We start from the raw sequence: 15772 nt of genomic DNA, 5'->3' as shown, positions 1-15772 counted from the left end.
ACCAAGAAACCAAATACATCCTGTCTTAAAAAGCGAACAAAGCTTATTAATAAATGACATTTTGGACTAACTTAAACTTTCACTTCTAGATACTGTACCTTATAGTGATCATTCTCTCTCCATTCTTATCTTTTTGTTTATCAACATCAATATGGGCGCCGGTGACATCCTGAATTGCTGTAATGTTGCATCCACCTCTCCCCATTATTCTAGATACGACAGAAGCTGGGACAGATAATTTCTTTGACCTATATCACAAAGATCACAAATTTGTGAAATTTATTTAAACACGTACAAACTCCCTCATTGTCTGCAGCAAAATTTTTAAGTTTCAGGGTAACAAGTAGTTTTCTGCTGGTATTTTGTTCACCCTTTGGAGCCTCTCTAAAAATCCCCCACTCACATCCTCAGTACCTGATGAGGACTCTTCAGAAGCATTTCTACCACCACTGCTGTATCACAGGTGTATGTGCCTCAAACTGCTTCAGAAACATTTTTTTATTTTTATTTTTTTTAATCTTGTGTAACTTCAAAGTGAGACAAAGCCTCAGCTTATTGGCCTGAATTTACATAGGCAGCACTGCTTCAAATATAAAAGGCCACAACTTAGCCACTTTGGTCATTTACAGCTAGGAGAAGGCGATTTGCCAGTGTTTTCCCAGTGATCAGCTCTCTGGTACCCTTTGCATTCGCGACCCTTTTAGTATCCACCTCTCTCAGACCTTGACCAAACATGATCCTAAAGTTTAATTGGTGCCACTACACAATGGTGGACACCAGTCTGTTAAATCGTGCAGTTCCGTGATTTAACGAGCTGCCACTATGAAGGTAGCACAGATTTTCAGAAGCAGGCTCATTTTTAGGCCATAACACTGTAACCCATATGCTCAGTGAAACGTCATTTTAGGATTTTTCCAATTCAAATAGTTTTGGTGGGTCAGTGCAGGCATACAGTAGTGGGAAGTCTTTGAATATGATCAATGCTTGCATCCAGACCCCAGCCAAGGTCTCTCTGGGCCACCAACGTCCCCAGACTTTAAAGGCTGGACCTCTCAAGCCCATACACTGCTTTTCAGCTTGCTAGTGATGTGCAGTAGCTCAACACTGAACAATTAGAGGGGATTCAAAGGGGTTTCAGAAACCACTGTGATCGCAGTTCAAGCACCTCTGAACACTGTACAGATCACACACACAGCACCCCCGCCCCATCCCTAAGGCTGCCAGCTTCACCTAGCTACTCCAGTCCTTGAAAATACCAAGTAATTTGATCCTCAGGGAATTGTTTCTCAGTTAACAGGATTTACAGAAAACATTTTATTTTAAACATATTGAAATACACGGAAATGTTCTAAAGCATTAACCTTGTCTTTCCAAGGTGTTTTTTCTTTTCCCTTCTGCCAGGAGATGACACTCCAACCCCCCCTTCCCCAGAAACCAGGCACTCAGAGCATGCACCAAGCTCCTATCCCAAGGCTGCATCATACTTTGGGCCCCCTCTACCCCAAATGCTCCTCACTCAAGCTAGACATCCCAACTGCTCCCTCCCCAAACCAAAGATCCCATCATCACCCATCTTTAAAGATAGCTCCACATTACACAGGGCTCTTTAACCTTGGTCTCCTTTCACCCCAGCCCACTAAGAACTCCATGCCACCACCCACAAAGATGTCCCTCTCCCAGCAGAGTTCACCACAGCACCCAGGGGCCCTGCCCACCCAACACCCACTGCTGTTTCCCTCCCTACCCACCAAGCTCAGTCATTTTTTAACCCTGAGAAGTGCCCAAAACAGTACCTTTTTGCTCCTGAACAGCAGCGCCCTCCTCTCTGCAGCTGAAATTGCTCAATTGGTGTTGGCTGCAGAGTGTTGCTAGGGGGAGGGTCTTTCAAAACTCTGCCTACTTGCCTGTCAGGGGTAGAGGGGATGCATTCATCGGTTACTTCTTTGATAGACATCCCTTCTAGCCAGGGGGGGGACTAGAGAGAGGGGGGAGAGGAGGAGGAGGAGGAGGTGGAGGTGAAGGAGGAGAATTCCCACTGTTGAGCCTGGGAAAGGCTTTAGGAGATGAAGGCATGCAGCTCCCAGGCATTTTGCACCCACATCTATAGTCACCAAAATGCTTTTCGGCTGCTCACATGCTTTGCTGGTCAGGCAGGGCACAGCAAACACTGGCACCAAACACTTTATGCACACATTCTCTCTTTGTGACAAGACCTGAGCCCTCGGGGATTAAGAAAGCTCGGGTTTTGGATGTTATTTCTAAAACTCTAGCATCTCCGCAGGACAGCAGACAATACCCAACAAAGCAGTTAAGATGAGCCTATGAGACTCAGGAGACACAGGAGGAGAGATGGAGCAGCTCCAGGGTCAATGGCGGGGTCTGTGTGCAGCCCTGGAAAGGAGCCAGCTGCCTGTTTCATGGTTTCATGCCTGCACGACTCACCAAGCGGTGGGCAGTCTGCGACCACACAAGGTCATTGTCACAGCAGAGAACCATATTTGTGAATGCAACAAAAGGCAGAAGACTGAGCCAACTCTAACGGTTCAAACGCTTAAGTGGTCAGATTAAAACCCTCCTTTTTGCTTTTCATAAAAAAATTGTGACTTCCGCTAATCTGGATGCATTAAATCTGCTGTATGATTATTTTCTTTGCACACAGCCTAAAATTCTCTAAAATGAGGTATTTGGTCACTAGCACTGCAGAAAAGAAAAGCAGAAGTGCACCTAAAGCACCTGACACTTGTATGTTCATGCCGCATTCCTTTATTAAAAAAGGAAACAAAACAAGAAAGCCAGATGACAATTTCTAGTTAAAAGTAGCAGACCTAATGAAGATTACAGAAGAGATGCTGTGTGGCTAATAGCCAGATAATAAAAATCAGTGTTATTTTCAAAGGGAAAGAGTGCTTTACAAAAGTACAAATTAGTTGTAAACATTTTCCAGCACCCAAATTAAGCTCACAAAAAAGTTTCATTGGAATCAGGGATCGAAGTCACCATCCAAAACACAACTGAGGTTTAGCCTTGCAGTGATCATCCACCTGCCCTCTACTTCACCAACATTATTCCACCTTTAGTTCATTTGTGATCATCTGCCTTAGGGACTTTTTGTTACCATCTGTCCCCTGCCCTTTTATCTTATCCCCACATCCTTTATTCCGCTGAAGCCAGAGGTGATGAAAACCTTCATGCCACATGAAGTGTTTGTGTCATGCTGACATTAACTTAGTAAGGGGTAACTACAAATTAGGACTGCAAATTTTCATGGCACTGCAAGACAGAGGATTTTTTTTTAAATAAATTATTACACTGAAATAACTAAATGAACCTGATGGACATTCTATATTTGAGCATAATTTACAAGCTAAATAAAACGTTGAAACAGTTCTTAAACATAGAATTGAAGTCTTTACCTTCTGACCACTTCTTTCCAGCCTTCTTCTCTTTTCTGGCCTCTTTTTGGACTAGTCAGATTCAGCTTTACACTTGGAGAGCTCAGAGGCAGGGAAACAGGCTTGTAAGCAGTTGACAAAGAATTTGAATTACCTTCACCATCAAGTCTGGGAACAGAAATGTATGATTAGAAAATACAGAATGATGACAACAGCATTATAGCGTACATCTCTGGAACTTAGAACTTCCCAACTGCTTTCATTCCTTCCCCCCCCCCCACCCAAACCACTGGCTGACTTAAGTAACTTGTCACATTTTAGTCCACAGCCTCTACCCTTTCTTCAAGAAGTGGAGGCACTAAACTGAACGAATTAATACCAGAAGTACTAAGGACATCATCTATAAAATAGTTTATCACAGGTGGTACACAACCACTTAAGGTACATCCTGATTATGTGTTCTCTTTTTTGAATAGCTTTTTAATAAAAGGTACTTCAAGAATAACGTTGCTTTCTTACTAGGTACTTGAAAATGTCTCCAATTTTCATCTCTTATTATTACAGATTGCCCAGAAAGTAGTAAAATATTGGATAAGTGTTTTTACACCTTCAAGACCCCATTTTATGAAAGGGTAACCAGGGCACAGGTATTTTAGGATATTTAACTCCCAGTAAAGTCAATTTGAAAGCATGTATGCAAACATTAGCTGTACTAAAACTGCAACAGCAGCCTAGTGATATGAACAGTGCAAAGTTTGGATGAGAAAGAAAAAGGGAAAGAAGGACAGATAAACTCTTGTAGGCTAACTGATCTACATGAAGGTGAAAGAAGTGGTTCTGGTGGCTCACAAGTTCATCTGCAGCACTGAAACACAGGTGATCTCTAAAATCTTGTAAGTCTTATAAAAAATTTTAGAAAGTTATAAAGTTTTGTGTGTCATAGATATAAGACTAAACTTAACTGATTCGGCCAAGCAAATCTACAGCACAAGTGGAAAATATTTGAATTATAACAGCACTGTCACAGACTTGTCTATGACCCAAGAGAAAAAGAATTCAGGAAGAGAAAAAACTTAAGACATTTTTTCAGAAAAAGTCTGCCCGGTGCAAGAGCCAAAGAGCACCTGCAGAAGTTAAACATCCTAGCTTCATTTTAATTTATATACTGTCTTGTTTTGTTGTTTTGGTTTCTTAAGTGTAATTCAAACAGAAGCACCACTCCTTTCTTCAGTATAAGGAGTTAGAAGTACACATTTAGTTAGTCCTGCTTCAGTGTACAATATTCAAAGGCTTTTGTAGATCTTGGACAAAAGGTTCAAGGCAGAATCAGTTTATATTCATAAAACAGAACATAGGCAGAAACCAATTTCTAATACTGGTATAGAACGTTAGAGACGTTCTCCCTTCCCACAACCCCAAGGGCTGACAAATCCACTCAATTCTGCACCTAATTTTAATCCTGAAGGGAAAAAGAAAAAAAGCTGAGAGCCCAACTTCTCAGCCAAGTGCCTCAATCAGTCTGGCAACTGCATTTTTGCTTGCTGTGTTTTTTGATCCCATGTTTGCATTCTTATTGAAGTTGGGTTTTTAGACAGGTGTCCTGAAGATTGACCCCTGTAACCCCTCTACCTCACTTAATGCCTAGGGAAAAAAATATACAAGATCAGACTTGTACTACTTACATGTCCAAGTTAGAGTGGAACTTTTTACAAAGATAACAAATTTAGATTGGATCTGAGCTTTTTGGTTCAAACCAACGACCCTATTCAGAACCTGGTCTTATAAAGGTTAGTTATTAGCTCATTCACTGGCAACTCGATCTTCCAAATCATTCACATTGCCCTTAGACATTCCCTGAGTTCTTTTGACTCTTACCTCTGGCTCGACAAGGTTAAGTCAAACTGGCCATCAACCTGACAGTTGAAATGCTCAGAGTCCTCAACGTCTTCCCTCCTTAAAACAAAGAGATCGCAATTCAAATGAGTTAATGATGAAACCAGAAAATCAAGAGGTAACTAAACCTTGTAACTAGATTATGAGAAAGGCTGGCTTTTATTTTTTAAATTCCCAGTGTATTCACTCTAAAATCTATTCAAATGAAGTTACCAATTTAGCACAGGTATTTAAAACAGCACAGAGAAAACTGGCTGTTCTGACAAAGTGTACTGGGTCTGGCCAGGTAAAACCACCACACAAAGTAGTATTAAAAACTAGTCAGCAATATCAAAAAAAATATCTTTAGTGTTCTAACAAGGCTGCAATCAAACTTGACAGTGTGATTTAACAGGAAAGCAAACAATCTTAAGATTATGTGAATGTACCAAATGGCGTAGGGCCTGAGCTACAGAAAAATTTACATTGGCATAGGTAAAACACGGTGAAACAACAGGGAAGCAACAAGAAAGTCTCACCTTGTTGGTGTTTTTGAAGCTGAAGCGCTCGTTTTTTCTTCCTGAGAAGGGATAAGCAACGAGGCATAGCGCCGCTCAGAGGAATTTGTATCCATTGTGAAGTTCAACTCCTGGCTTTTACCTCCACTGCTACTTTCACTATTGCAATCTGTGCTATCCAAGTTATCTGAATCACTATTCCCACTTGCACCACCACCTCTTGGCTCTCCATTTATTTTATTTTTATCTGCTTTTTGCTGTGCTAGAGATATATGCTGATCTGGCAAAATAATCTGCATATTCTGAGGAGTCTCTTTTGTTTTATTTTTCTTATTTTTTCTATTTGTGCTGGGAGTAGTCACCACATTAGCTCTCTTTTTCCCAAAGGCATTTGTGAAAGTAGCTGAAGTTGCAGAAATTCCAATTGTAGTCGTCGTAGTTGCACTAGGAGGCTCTATAGGAACTTCTTGCTCCACTGAAAGAAAAAGATTTGATATACAGTCAAAAATCACAAAACATAGGAATCAGTGCCCCTGAAGATACTCCAGCTGAAGTTATGCTCTTTGATGAGTTGTCAGTATATTTGCACCACATACAGCTGTAAAATCTCCAAGAAGGTAAAAGCTTTGGGAACATAGGAGGAGACCAAAAAAAAGAACAAAGCAGATTTACCTAAAACACAGACAACTGCTCACTCAAGTTTCTGACAGAAGGAGTAAGAACCAGGGCAGAAACTATGCAACAATGTCACAGTACCCAAAAAAAACAGCTTCCTAACAGATTCACTTTTAACCACTAGGTGGTTTAAAAAGAAAACAAACTGCAAAAAACAGGCAACCCCTGTTTCTGTATTGTTCACAGAAACACTTGTTCTTTACCTTCATCATCATTTTCTTCTTCATCATCATCTTCTTGAAGTTCTAGAGTTTCTTTAGGTTTGTTTTCTTCATCTTCTTCTTGTTTTCTCTTTTGTTCCTCTTTCTTCTTCTTTCTCTTTTCCTTTCTCTTCTCTCTTTTAGCAGCAAGGGCTTGTTTTCTGCTTTCTTCTCTTGACTATGTAGGAAAAAAGTATTTATATATAAACATTATGACAAAAACTAAATTATAATTCCTACAAAGTGAAGTTGGGGAGAAAGGAGAGGAGAGCAGGGTGAACCATAATGATTCAGTATGTGACGGTCATCATGCAGAGTCTAGACAGACGTCATGGAACAGGACTAGCTGGTCTCAAAAGCTTCCAAAGAATGTCAGTAAAATGCAGCTACACAAGAGATGATATAAAAACAATTTTACTGGAAAGCCAGCAAAATCTCTCATTATCCTTTCTCAAAAAAACATTTCACAGTGTCGCAAAAATACTGATGAGATTACCACCTTTGACTCAAAAGTATCCTAGAATACTTTACAGAAGAAACTACTATAATTTTTCCATTTTAATCACATTTTTAGTATATGGGATCAGTCACAGCTACGCTATACTGTAGCTTTGTACAGCAACTGATAGATGTTTAACAAGTCAGCAACCTCAGAAGATTTAAAAAAAAAATAAAAATATGTAATTGTCCGAGACATCCCTCACTAATGAAATAGTATGAACTGTTCATCAGCAGTTCTAAGAGCCTCTAATTAGAAAGCCTGTTAAAGAGTATTTCGGAAGCCTCTGCATTATTCCCAGACACTTATCAATACTCTCAGTGAGGAAGAACTTGACTTTTCCCCACTATCTGCTCAACTCCATTGAGCTCATCTGACACGCTCTCTTTTGCAAACCTGATTACAGGTCCTTACAACACCTATGGACTATATTTCACACTGTATGCAACACACCATGTATCACACCACCAGGACTGAAGATCTCCCTTACTCAAACTTACCAGCCGTGCTGAAGTAATGCAAAAGAGCTACTACCTAAGCTAACAATCACCAAGTCCAAGCTTTCCTAAAAATAACAATGGAGTGGCTAAAGCAAAATTCAGTTCTGATCTGCCATCCTGAGTACATATTTTACATTTAAGGAAAGCAAATACAGTTATAGCATGAAGAGCTACTGCCCAAAGAAACACCAAGAGGAAATACAGCCTATAGATTTACACATAACTTCAGCAGTTAGGCCACACAACTGCAATTCTCAACTCACTTTTTCCAGGTCTAGCTCCTTCAGCAATATAGTCGCATTCTTATTCGCTTCTGCAGCCTGCTGGTCTTTAGCTTTCACAATCGTCTCCACACACTGGTGACACTTTTTCAACAGGTCCTGGAACACAAAATTTTTCTTACCACCTATGTAATAAACTAAGGAGACAGGCTTGCTCTACAAAGCACAAGATTCCCTGTATTCATAAACATACAAACTATTTCAACAGATTAAGGCACTAAACACCAACTTTAAATTCTGGATTAATAAGATGTTCAAAGAACTCAGAATCAGACAGGCGCATGAGCAAACATACATTCGGTTTTTGAATATTTAAGAATTTCTCATATGTTTTTGCTGAAAATACTGGACAGGGTTTGTTCTCAAACTCACCTTGTCAGTTATTGTTGCTATATATCGCATGCATTCAATGTCCGATGGGAACTGGTTAACTTCTTTCACTAGGAACTGAACTACTTTCACATGCCCCTAGAATATCAAAGAAAAATCTAGTCACTGGTATAAAATTGTTAGTATTCCTCATCAACACAAGAATTTGATACTCTTGGTTCAGTACAGAAGACCAAAATTTGCGAAAACATTTCTGTTAAACTGCTATTTGGGCTGAAAGGCAGTTACAGTTTGCTTAGTGTTGACAGTACATTTACTTTTGTATGTAATGGTGGCAATGACAAGCTCTCTTGCAAGTAATTGTTTCTTTTAAAATACAATGAACAAACCGGGCTTGAGGGCAAAGCCAGCTGTTCACATTTTTAACAGCCAGAACCCTGTTTTGCCCCCACCTGTCACCTCTAGTCCATTTTCTGGCCAGTCACTCCACTGAGCGAATGCAATTTGTCCAGTTACAAGGTGAGTCTGATCAGGGAACTAAGCCACCTGAACATTATCCTGGCAAACGTTCTTTTGCTGCTGGATCCACCACTTGATGGGGTACACTGTACAGCCACAAAGAAAGTCTCCGTTGCCTCAGAATTTATTTGAAAGCAATGGAGAGACAGAAGCAGAATTCTCAGTACTGTCATTTGTCAAAAAAAAAAAAAAAAAAAAAAGCTGCAGACTTGTTTGATATTTTATTAAAGATAAAACAATTACAGTTAATGAATTGTTCTGCTATAGCACAGTTATTTAACATGCTTTATGGAACAAAGATTTCACCTCTTATAAATTAGATCTGTGTGAAGTACATCTTAGCTCTTCTCCATACAGGGTCTAGGGTTCACAGATTATGATTAAAGTAATCATAAAAAATTAAGATCGTTGTAAATAATACAAAATTACGATCACTTTAAAGCATTTTATCAAAACAGAAATTCTGGTGTGTTGATTCTTCCAAAACCAGCTATTTAGATTTAAGACCAAATGAGAAATTGTTTTGAAAACACTGCACTGAAACACAGAATCCAGTTGGTGTCCTACCTTGCGAAATGCTGACATAAGAGGTGTTATTTTCCGATTATCTGCTGCATCCACATCTGCTCCTGCTTGCACAAGCAACTGGACTACATCATAGTGACCACCATTAGCAGCCAACCAAAGGGGTGTGTTTCCTTTCTTGTTACGAACATCAATATGCGCTCCTCTAAAAGAGTACAAGTGTAATCAAGTGGAATAAAGCATGAGTAAAAATGAAGTCAGAAGTAAGATAATGAAAGAGCAGAGTACGATTAGATATGAAACTTTAATTACTAAAAACCTAGTGGCTAGAGAAATTGTGTCCCTGAAATCATCCGTTTATGTCACAACACAGTAACACAAGGATTATTTAAGACTCCTTTACTTGTTTCCCAGCAATGAGCACCCACCCCTTGTAGCCTACTGCACCACGGTTATGCAACTAGCAACCAAAGGTCCTTTACCATTTCATTAACATGGTGACTAAACACAGGGCAAAGCAGCCCCTTGAGATGTTAGCTATATATGGGGATGCGCTTGAAAGCTCAAGCTACTTCCAGGCTTTGCCCCACAAGTGACAGTGGGATGATGATCACGTGTGAACTGCTGGATTAATACACAGCCAACAAAGCTGCCAAATCAGACACTGTTTGCTTACCTGTGGTCCCAACTGTCTGCTTAGCTTAATTAACACTGGAGTAGCAGGATACTCTAGGATAACATGGGAGAGTAGGGAGCAGATGCAACATCCTACTTCTGAAGATTCCCATTCCATTTGCTCTCAGATGCATGAGGCAATGTAAACAAGAGTACCCTTGCCATGAGGAATATAGCTACAGAACACACGGGCTGCTAATGAGAAGTAATTTACCGATTAATCAACAGCTCACAGAACTTGTAGTGACCCTTATCTGCTGCAATTGTTAAAGCTGTATCTCTTGAGGAAGGCACGGGTGGAGCATTAACATCTGCTCCCTTATCAAGGAGAACCCTTCCAACCTCTGCATATCCTCCTGAAGCAGCTTCCATCAGAGGTGTGAGACCAGTCTGTGCAAAGAGAATGAATGACATGATGTGAAACTCATACAATATACTTGGGTAAACTATACATGATTTTCTACATGTGGAAATCAGATTTTTGTTTACTTAGCTGTATATAAAGAGCCTAACTTGAAGCAGTCTCTCAAAAAACTCTTGCCATTTGGTTTAGTCAAGAGCTTGCCTGGGTTTGTATTAAGTATGGCCAGATACCTACCTCAACAGCAAAAACAAAGCTTACAACATATCTTGAAGAAAAAAGTCAGAACAGATCCAAATGGAGACTATTATTTCTACATAAATGTCCCCAAACTAGCTTTGTATAATTTCTCTAGCCTCCCTTAACACGACTGTTCTGGGGCCAAATCAGTTGCCTGACTACACTGTTAAATGCCAGCTTATGCCAACTGACCATTTGAGAGCTGGCTTCTATCCATATCCCCTTTTCTCCAGCCACAGCCATTCCAAAAGCTGGCAGGATGGCAATTATTTCAGCACCCTTAAGAGTTACCAAAAAATGTTTTGTGCTAGGGAAATCAGTCTGGCTGTCCACACAAGCCTGAAGCTTTATGGCACAAGATACAAAGCTGCCCCCAGAGTATCAACACATTGGACCTATTTCAGAGGCACAGAAAGTCACAGTACTGAAACCATGGGTTCTGCACCAACATCTTTAGATTAGTTTTACAGGGTTTGATTCCACTACTTCTGTTCACGTGGATTAAGCGATCTGTTGTATACAAGAATCACTGTAAGCATTGTGATTCTCTTCCTGTCTAGACTTCACTCAGATGTAGAAGTATCTTTTGATGAATATCACACCAACATTACACCTGAAAAGTTCGCCAGTACTGGAAAGCAAGAGGAAATCTAAGCTACATTATGAAGCTGGAAGAACCAGTCTGCTTTCACCCCCAATACAAACAATGCACCTTCATCAATGCTTGCATTTTTAAACAAGACATCAAAAGCAAACATCTCAGAACTTTAAATAAGTCGTCGTATATTTCTCATTTGCAGTAAATTAAACCTGCACAGCAGGGGCAAGGAATATTTACTAAAAATTATTTAATCTTTCATCAGCAAGCACTGTGTTCAAATATCTTTAAAGAAAAAGACACCTGATCAAACATCCACCTCCTTTCATTGCTAATTTGCTACTGAACCACTGAAAACAGAGATGAATGCCCAAAAAGTAATAGGAAAACATGAAGAAATGACTGCTTAGAAATACACTCGTGAGAAATAAGTGATACAGAAAAGTGATTCGCACACTTACCTTTGCCCTGTGCTCAACATTGGCCTTCCTGTCCAAGAGCAGACTGACCACCTCTGCTCGGCCTTGGAAGCAGGCCAGGGTGAGGGCTGTATTGCGATTGGTCTCGATCTGAGCGTTAATATCAGAACCCATATCAAGCAACAGCTTCACGGCAGGTACATGGCCATTCATAGCAGCCAACATCAGAGGAGAAATACCCAATTTACTCCCAGTCCTAAAGAGAAAGAAACACTACAGTTCCCACAACTGGATGAACGCTTGGGAAAATGGAAGTGTATCTAAGAGGAACAAGATGCTTCATTGGAAGCCAAACTGAAACATTTAAAATATAAAAAAGCAGACAATCACCTAAAATACTAGCCATTCTGAACTGATTATCAGAAACCAGCAGAGTTAACTACATCCAGACTACCAAAATTAACAAACAAGTGAGAGTTGTTTCAGCTTTTACACGTTTAGATGGCTGAAGTACACAAAAGAATTAAACAGCATATAAATAAGACTACATCTGATTCATGAAAAGTTACACGTGTGTTAGAAGCATAAATTTCTGTAGTGATAGAAAAAAATCAGTTTTCCTACAGTTAATAAATAGGAAACTTGAGAGAGACAACTACATTCTCTTCCTTTTGCAGAAGAAAGTGTCTCCAAACAAATACATGAAGCTGCCTTGTTCTTTGGCTGGCTCTACTGGAAATTTGGCTTCTAGATCCCAGAAAAAAAAAAATAAAAGAGTGAAGGAATAGGTTTACAAGCTACATCACCACTTAAAATTTATATAGAGATGAAGTTTGTCTGTGGTAATTAAAGGCAACTTAAAAGGTAATAAAAGGAAATGTGAACAAAAACTGTAACATCAATAGTGTAGAAAAGCTGCAAGGAGGTCTGAAAGTACTAGAGATTCCAATATATGCCTTAGATGCAGTTCATCTTAGGTATGTTACCTTGAATTAATTTCTGCCCCAGCACTGAGAAGAATCTTGATGATATTAACATATCCACCAGATGCAGCAAGGCTTAATGGTGTATAGTCAGACACATTCCTATGCTCTTTATTTGCTCCCCTTGCCAACAGCAAATCAACGACCTGAAAAAACACCACACATTAGAAGATGTATTTATGTGGCCTTTAACTTCCTTGGATGATAGCTATCACACTCAAATTTTCTCGTCTGCTGCCAGTGTCTATTGTCAAAAGGTGAGCAAAAGAAGATAGAGGTTTTCCTGTAGAATCTTTACCTTCCTCCCATGTCACTGTACAGCTTACCAACTAACAACTATATCTGATAATCCACGTGCATTGTAACAGTACAGCACTTGTCTGCCAGAAAGATTATTTTACCTAATCAAATATTACAAGGCTTTGAAGTGAATCTTTTCCTGTGAATTTAAGTTTGCAAACAATGGGTACATTCAACTCCTGTAATGTCTCACGCTGAGCGTCTTTCAGAAACTCCCAAAAACTTTAATTCAAATGACACTTGATAGAAGTTTGACTGTGTTACATGGTCTTTACAATAAAACACAGTAAAAATCAGACTGATGTTAATGGAACAAGGATGAGAAAGAACTACTCTCTGGATCAGAAGCTGCTTAAGAGAAATAGAAGAGAAAAAAATTGAAATGTTTCTGGTGAAGTACTACACACTGGTGTACCATAGCCTAGCTGATCAGTAAAAAAAGCTTCTACACAAGTTGCTAAGCCAGAAGCATGGCAGGTAGATCCTGGCATAACGAAACAAAAGGTAAGAACAAGAGACATGTAGTTTAATAAGCAATACTATCACACGCTACATTAATACCTCATTTTATTTAAGAGCACCACTTTTACTGTGATTGGGAAGACAAAGAGGAAACTTTCCAATTTTGTCCAGTCCCTTTAGCCCTTACAGATTTCAGAACTTACCACTCTTGTACCTGGCATGGAATCCTTTGCCATTACAATGGTATATTCAAAGCTAGTCTGACTACAGCTGAAGTAGGAAGGGTTTAAAAAAAGAAGAGAAACAACCTACTGAAGTCCAAATAAAACAGCTGAGAGAACTGAAACATCATTAGACTCGTATAATGTGTCCTTCTATTGAGAATGTGCTGTGCATTGTATCTGCATTTATCAATTTAGTAGTAAAACCACGTACTGCCAACACAAAATTCCAGTTTCTGTTCCTGTCTGCCTGCACAGACTTTTAAGTTTGGAGAGCAGGGAGGGTTCATAAGGGTAGTGGTCAGTGAATGAAGTTAAATGCCTCTACCTCCTTCACAAAACTGTCTTCTAGGGATACATCGATAGAATGATCATGAGTTATAACAGGTAACAAAACCGGAATAGCCAAGGGGAAAAAGAATAAATTCCCTTTCTTCTTCAGAAAGACTACAACCAGTCACATTTATATAATTTAAAGACCTTTTTTTAAAAATGGAAGATGCATTATACCATCCCCAACAAAAAAACACCATTCAGAAAACAAATTTTAAAGAATTAAAATTCAAGGATGACAAATATCTGTACCTCTTGGCGTCCACCAGAGCATGCCAATGAAAGTGGAGTATCCTTTGTGCGCTCAGATTGTGCTTCTATATCGCCACCTTTATCTAAAAGAATTTCCACTACACCAACATGTCCAGCTGTTGCAGCCAAGATCAAAGGTGTAAAACCTAATAACAAAAAAATATGTTAGAAGTAACCTAGAGAATTTCAGAACTGTAAGAAGCAGAAATGCAAAATTCATAGTGACAATTTGAGACTTCTAGATCTAACCCCAAATATGTTTAAAGGCTCTTCAAATAAATAAATAAATAAATCTGAACAATATTGCACTGATCATTCTGGATTAACTTCTGACCAATTCATGCCACTAGGCAAGTCACCTCTTTCTACTTAATTCTTATTTAGTATCATTCCAACCGGTGAACAAATCAGCACTGTGCACATTGGTTATTTCCAGTGGCCAGTGCCAGCTATGGGGAGTGGGATGTTTTTGTTCTCTCAGCTCCAAGAGATTTGAGATTTTGCTTAATTTGTTTATTAGGAATGACATGATATGCAACCTGACATTATCCACAATCAAAACATTACCTTTGTCATCCAAGATTTGATATTTACCCCAATTAGCTGCTCTATCTAGGACACTAAGGTCTTTTGTGAAGAGTGAATCATGATAGAAATGCCTCATGTTTCAGAAATTTGCCTAATATGCCAATTCAGATAGATGCACTGTTAAAAATAAGGACGGAATGCCATACGACGTCTCTTGATTTACATAGTCAATATTTCTACGTGAAGCACCAGAATGCAATTCATTATTTTTGCAACCCCGGCCATTTTCTGAAGCAAGGAATCCCAAATTCCTATTTGGAACACCAAATTTCAAGTTGTAGCTCAAGGTCAAACTGTTTTGATATCGTAGCTTACCCTTCTTGTCTCTGTGTTCAATATTGGCACCCCGTGCAATTAGCACAGAAACAAGTTCTTCATGACCTCCCGCACATGCAAGGGTCAGAGCAGTGTCGTGATTGCTTTCAGTCTGCACAGGTGGGCAAGAAAAGAAGACAGTCAAAAATTACAAATATTTTAAGAGAGCTTCAGCATTTTTGACAGTACTAGATTAAAAAGTGTCTTTTCCGAATTTCTCAGAAAGGAAAAGCACTCGAGCCTCGTTGGCATTACTCACATGAGCATCAATGTCAACTGAAGGATACATAGGGAGCACCGACTGTGACGCCACGTTACTGGATGTCTGCGAGCAGGGTTCAGGTGTAGGGGATTCCGTAGTGTGCAAGGAGCTGGTGGAGCCACTGGGCACTCTGCTATTCACAGCTGAAACGTAACAACAGATCATGAAGTCATTCTTCGAAATTCTACATTTTGTATGAGAAATTTAGTCCTGTAAAACCGCAACAGTCTAGTATCAAAACAGAAGTGGAAAAAAAAAAAAAACAAATTAAGGGTTCCTAACAACAAACAAGTTGGTGTTTCACGTAAAGGAGCTTTCCAGGAGTTCAATAATAAATGTATTATCTCCAAACTGTGTTAATTTAGAAAAATAATTTTATGAATTAGACTGTAAATATTATAAGTTATAACATTTAGTTATTTTTTTTAATTGCAACTGTCAACTTTAGAGAT

At 39.3% G+C, this 15772-nt stretch overlaps 1 protein-coding gene across 10 annotated transcripts in view; it reads right to left on the bottom strand.

The window, feature by feature from the left end:
* Nucleotides 1-15772, bottom strand: part of LOC309883543 (ankyrin repeat and KH domain-containing protein 1-like) — a gene marked incomplete at its 3' end in the record, with an annotated part of 112898 nt that overhangs the window by 14374 nt on the left and 82752 nt on the right. For 8 of the 10 annotated variants that reach the window (XM_082771688.1, XM_082771692.1, XM_082771691.1 and 5 more), the window contains 15 exons: nucleotides 15318-15463; nucleotides 15059-15170; nucleotides 14156-14301; nucleotides 12591-12733; nucleotides 11647-11860; nucleotides 10201-10376; nucleotides 9354-9516; nucleotides 8310-8405; nucleotides 7920-8036; nucleotides 6661-6835; nucleotides 5804-6257; nucleotides 5268-5345; nucleotides 3414-3560; nucleotides 1794-1904; nucleotides 99-248 (listed from right to left, as the gene is read on the bottom strand). In XM_082771688.1, coding sequence (XP_082627814.1) covers nucleotides 99-248; nucleotides 1794-1904; nucleotides 3414-3560; nucleotides 5268-5345; nucleotides 5804-6257; nucleotides 6661-6835; nucleotides 7920-8036; nucleotides 8310-8405; nucleotides 9354-9516; nucleotides 10201-10376; nucleotides 11647-11860; nucleotides 12591-12733; nucleotides 14156-14301; nucleotides 15059-15170; nucleotides 15318-15463 — 2428 coding nt within the window. The remainder of the gene's footprint in view (nucleotides 1-98; nucleotides 249-1793; nucleotides 1905-3413; nucleotides 3561-5267; nucleotides 5346-5803; nucleotides 6258-6660; nucleotides 6836-7919; nucleotides 8037-8309; nucleotides 8406-9353; nucleotides 9517-10200; nucleotides 10377-11646; nucleotides 11861-12590; nucleotides 12734-14155; nucleotides 14302-15058; nucleotides 15171-15317; nucleotides 15464-15772) is intronic. The other 2 variants (XM_082771695.1, XM_082771689.1) reach the window with 1 other exon arrangement.

The sequence above is a fragment of the Aythya marila genome (assembly GCF_965140915.1).
Source record: "Aythya marila genome assembly, chromosome: 14".
Lineage (NCBI taxonomy): Eukaryota > Metazoa > Chordata > Aves > Anseriformes > Anatidae > Aythya > Aythya marila.
The sequence above is the reverse complement of the archived record's forward strand: the minus strand, read 5'-3'. Positions and strand labels throughout refer to the sequence as shown.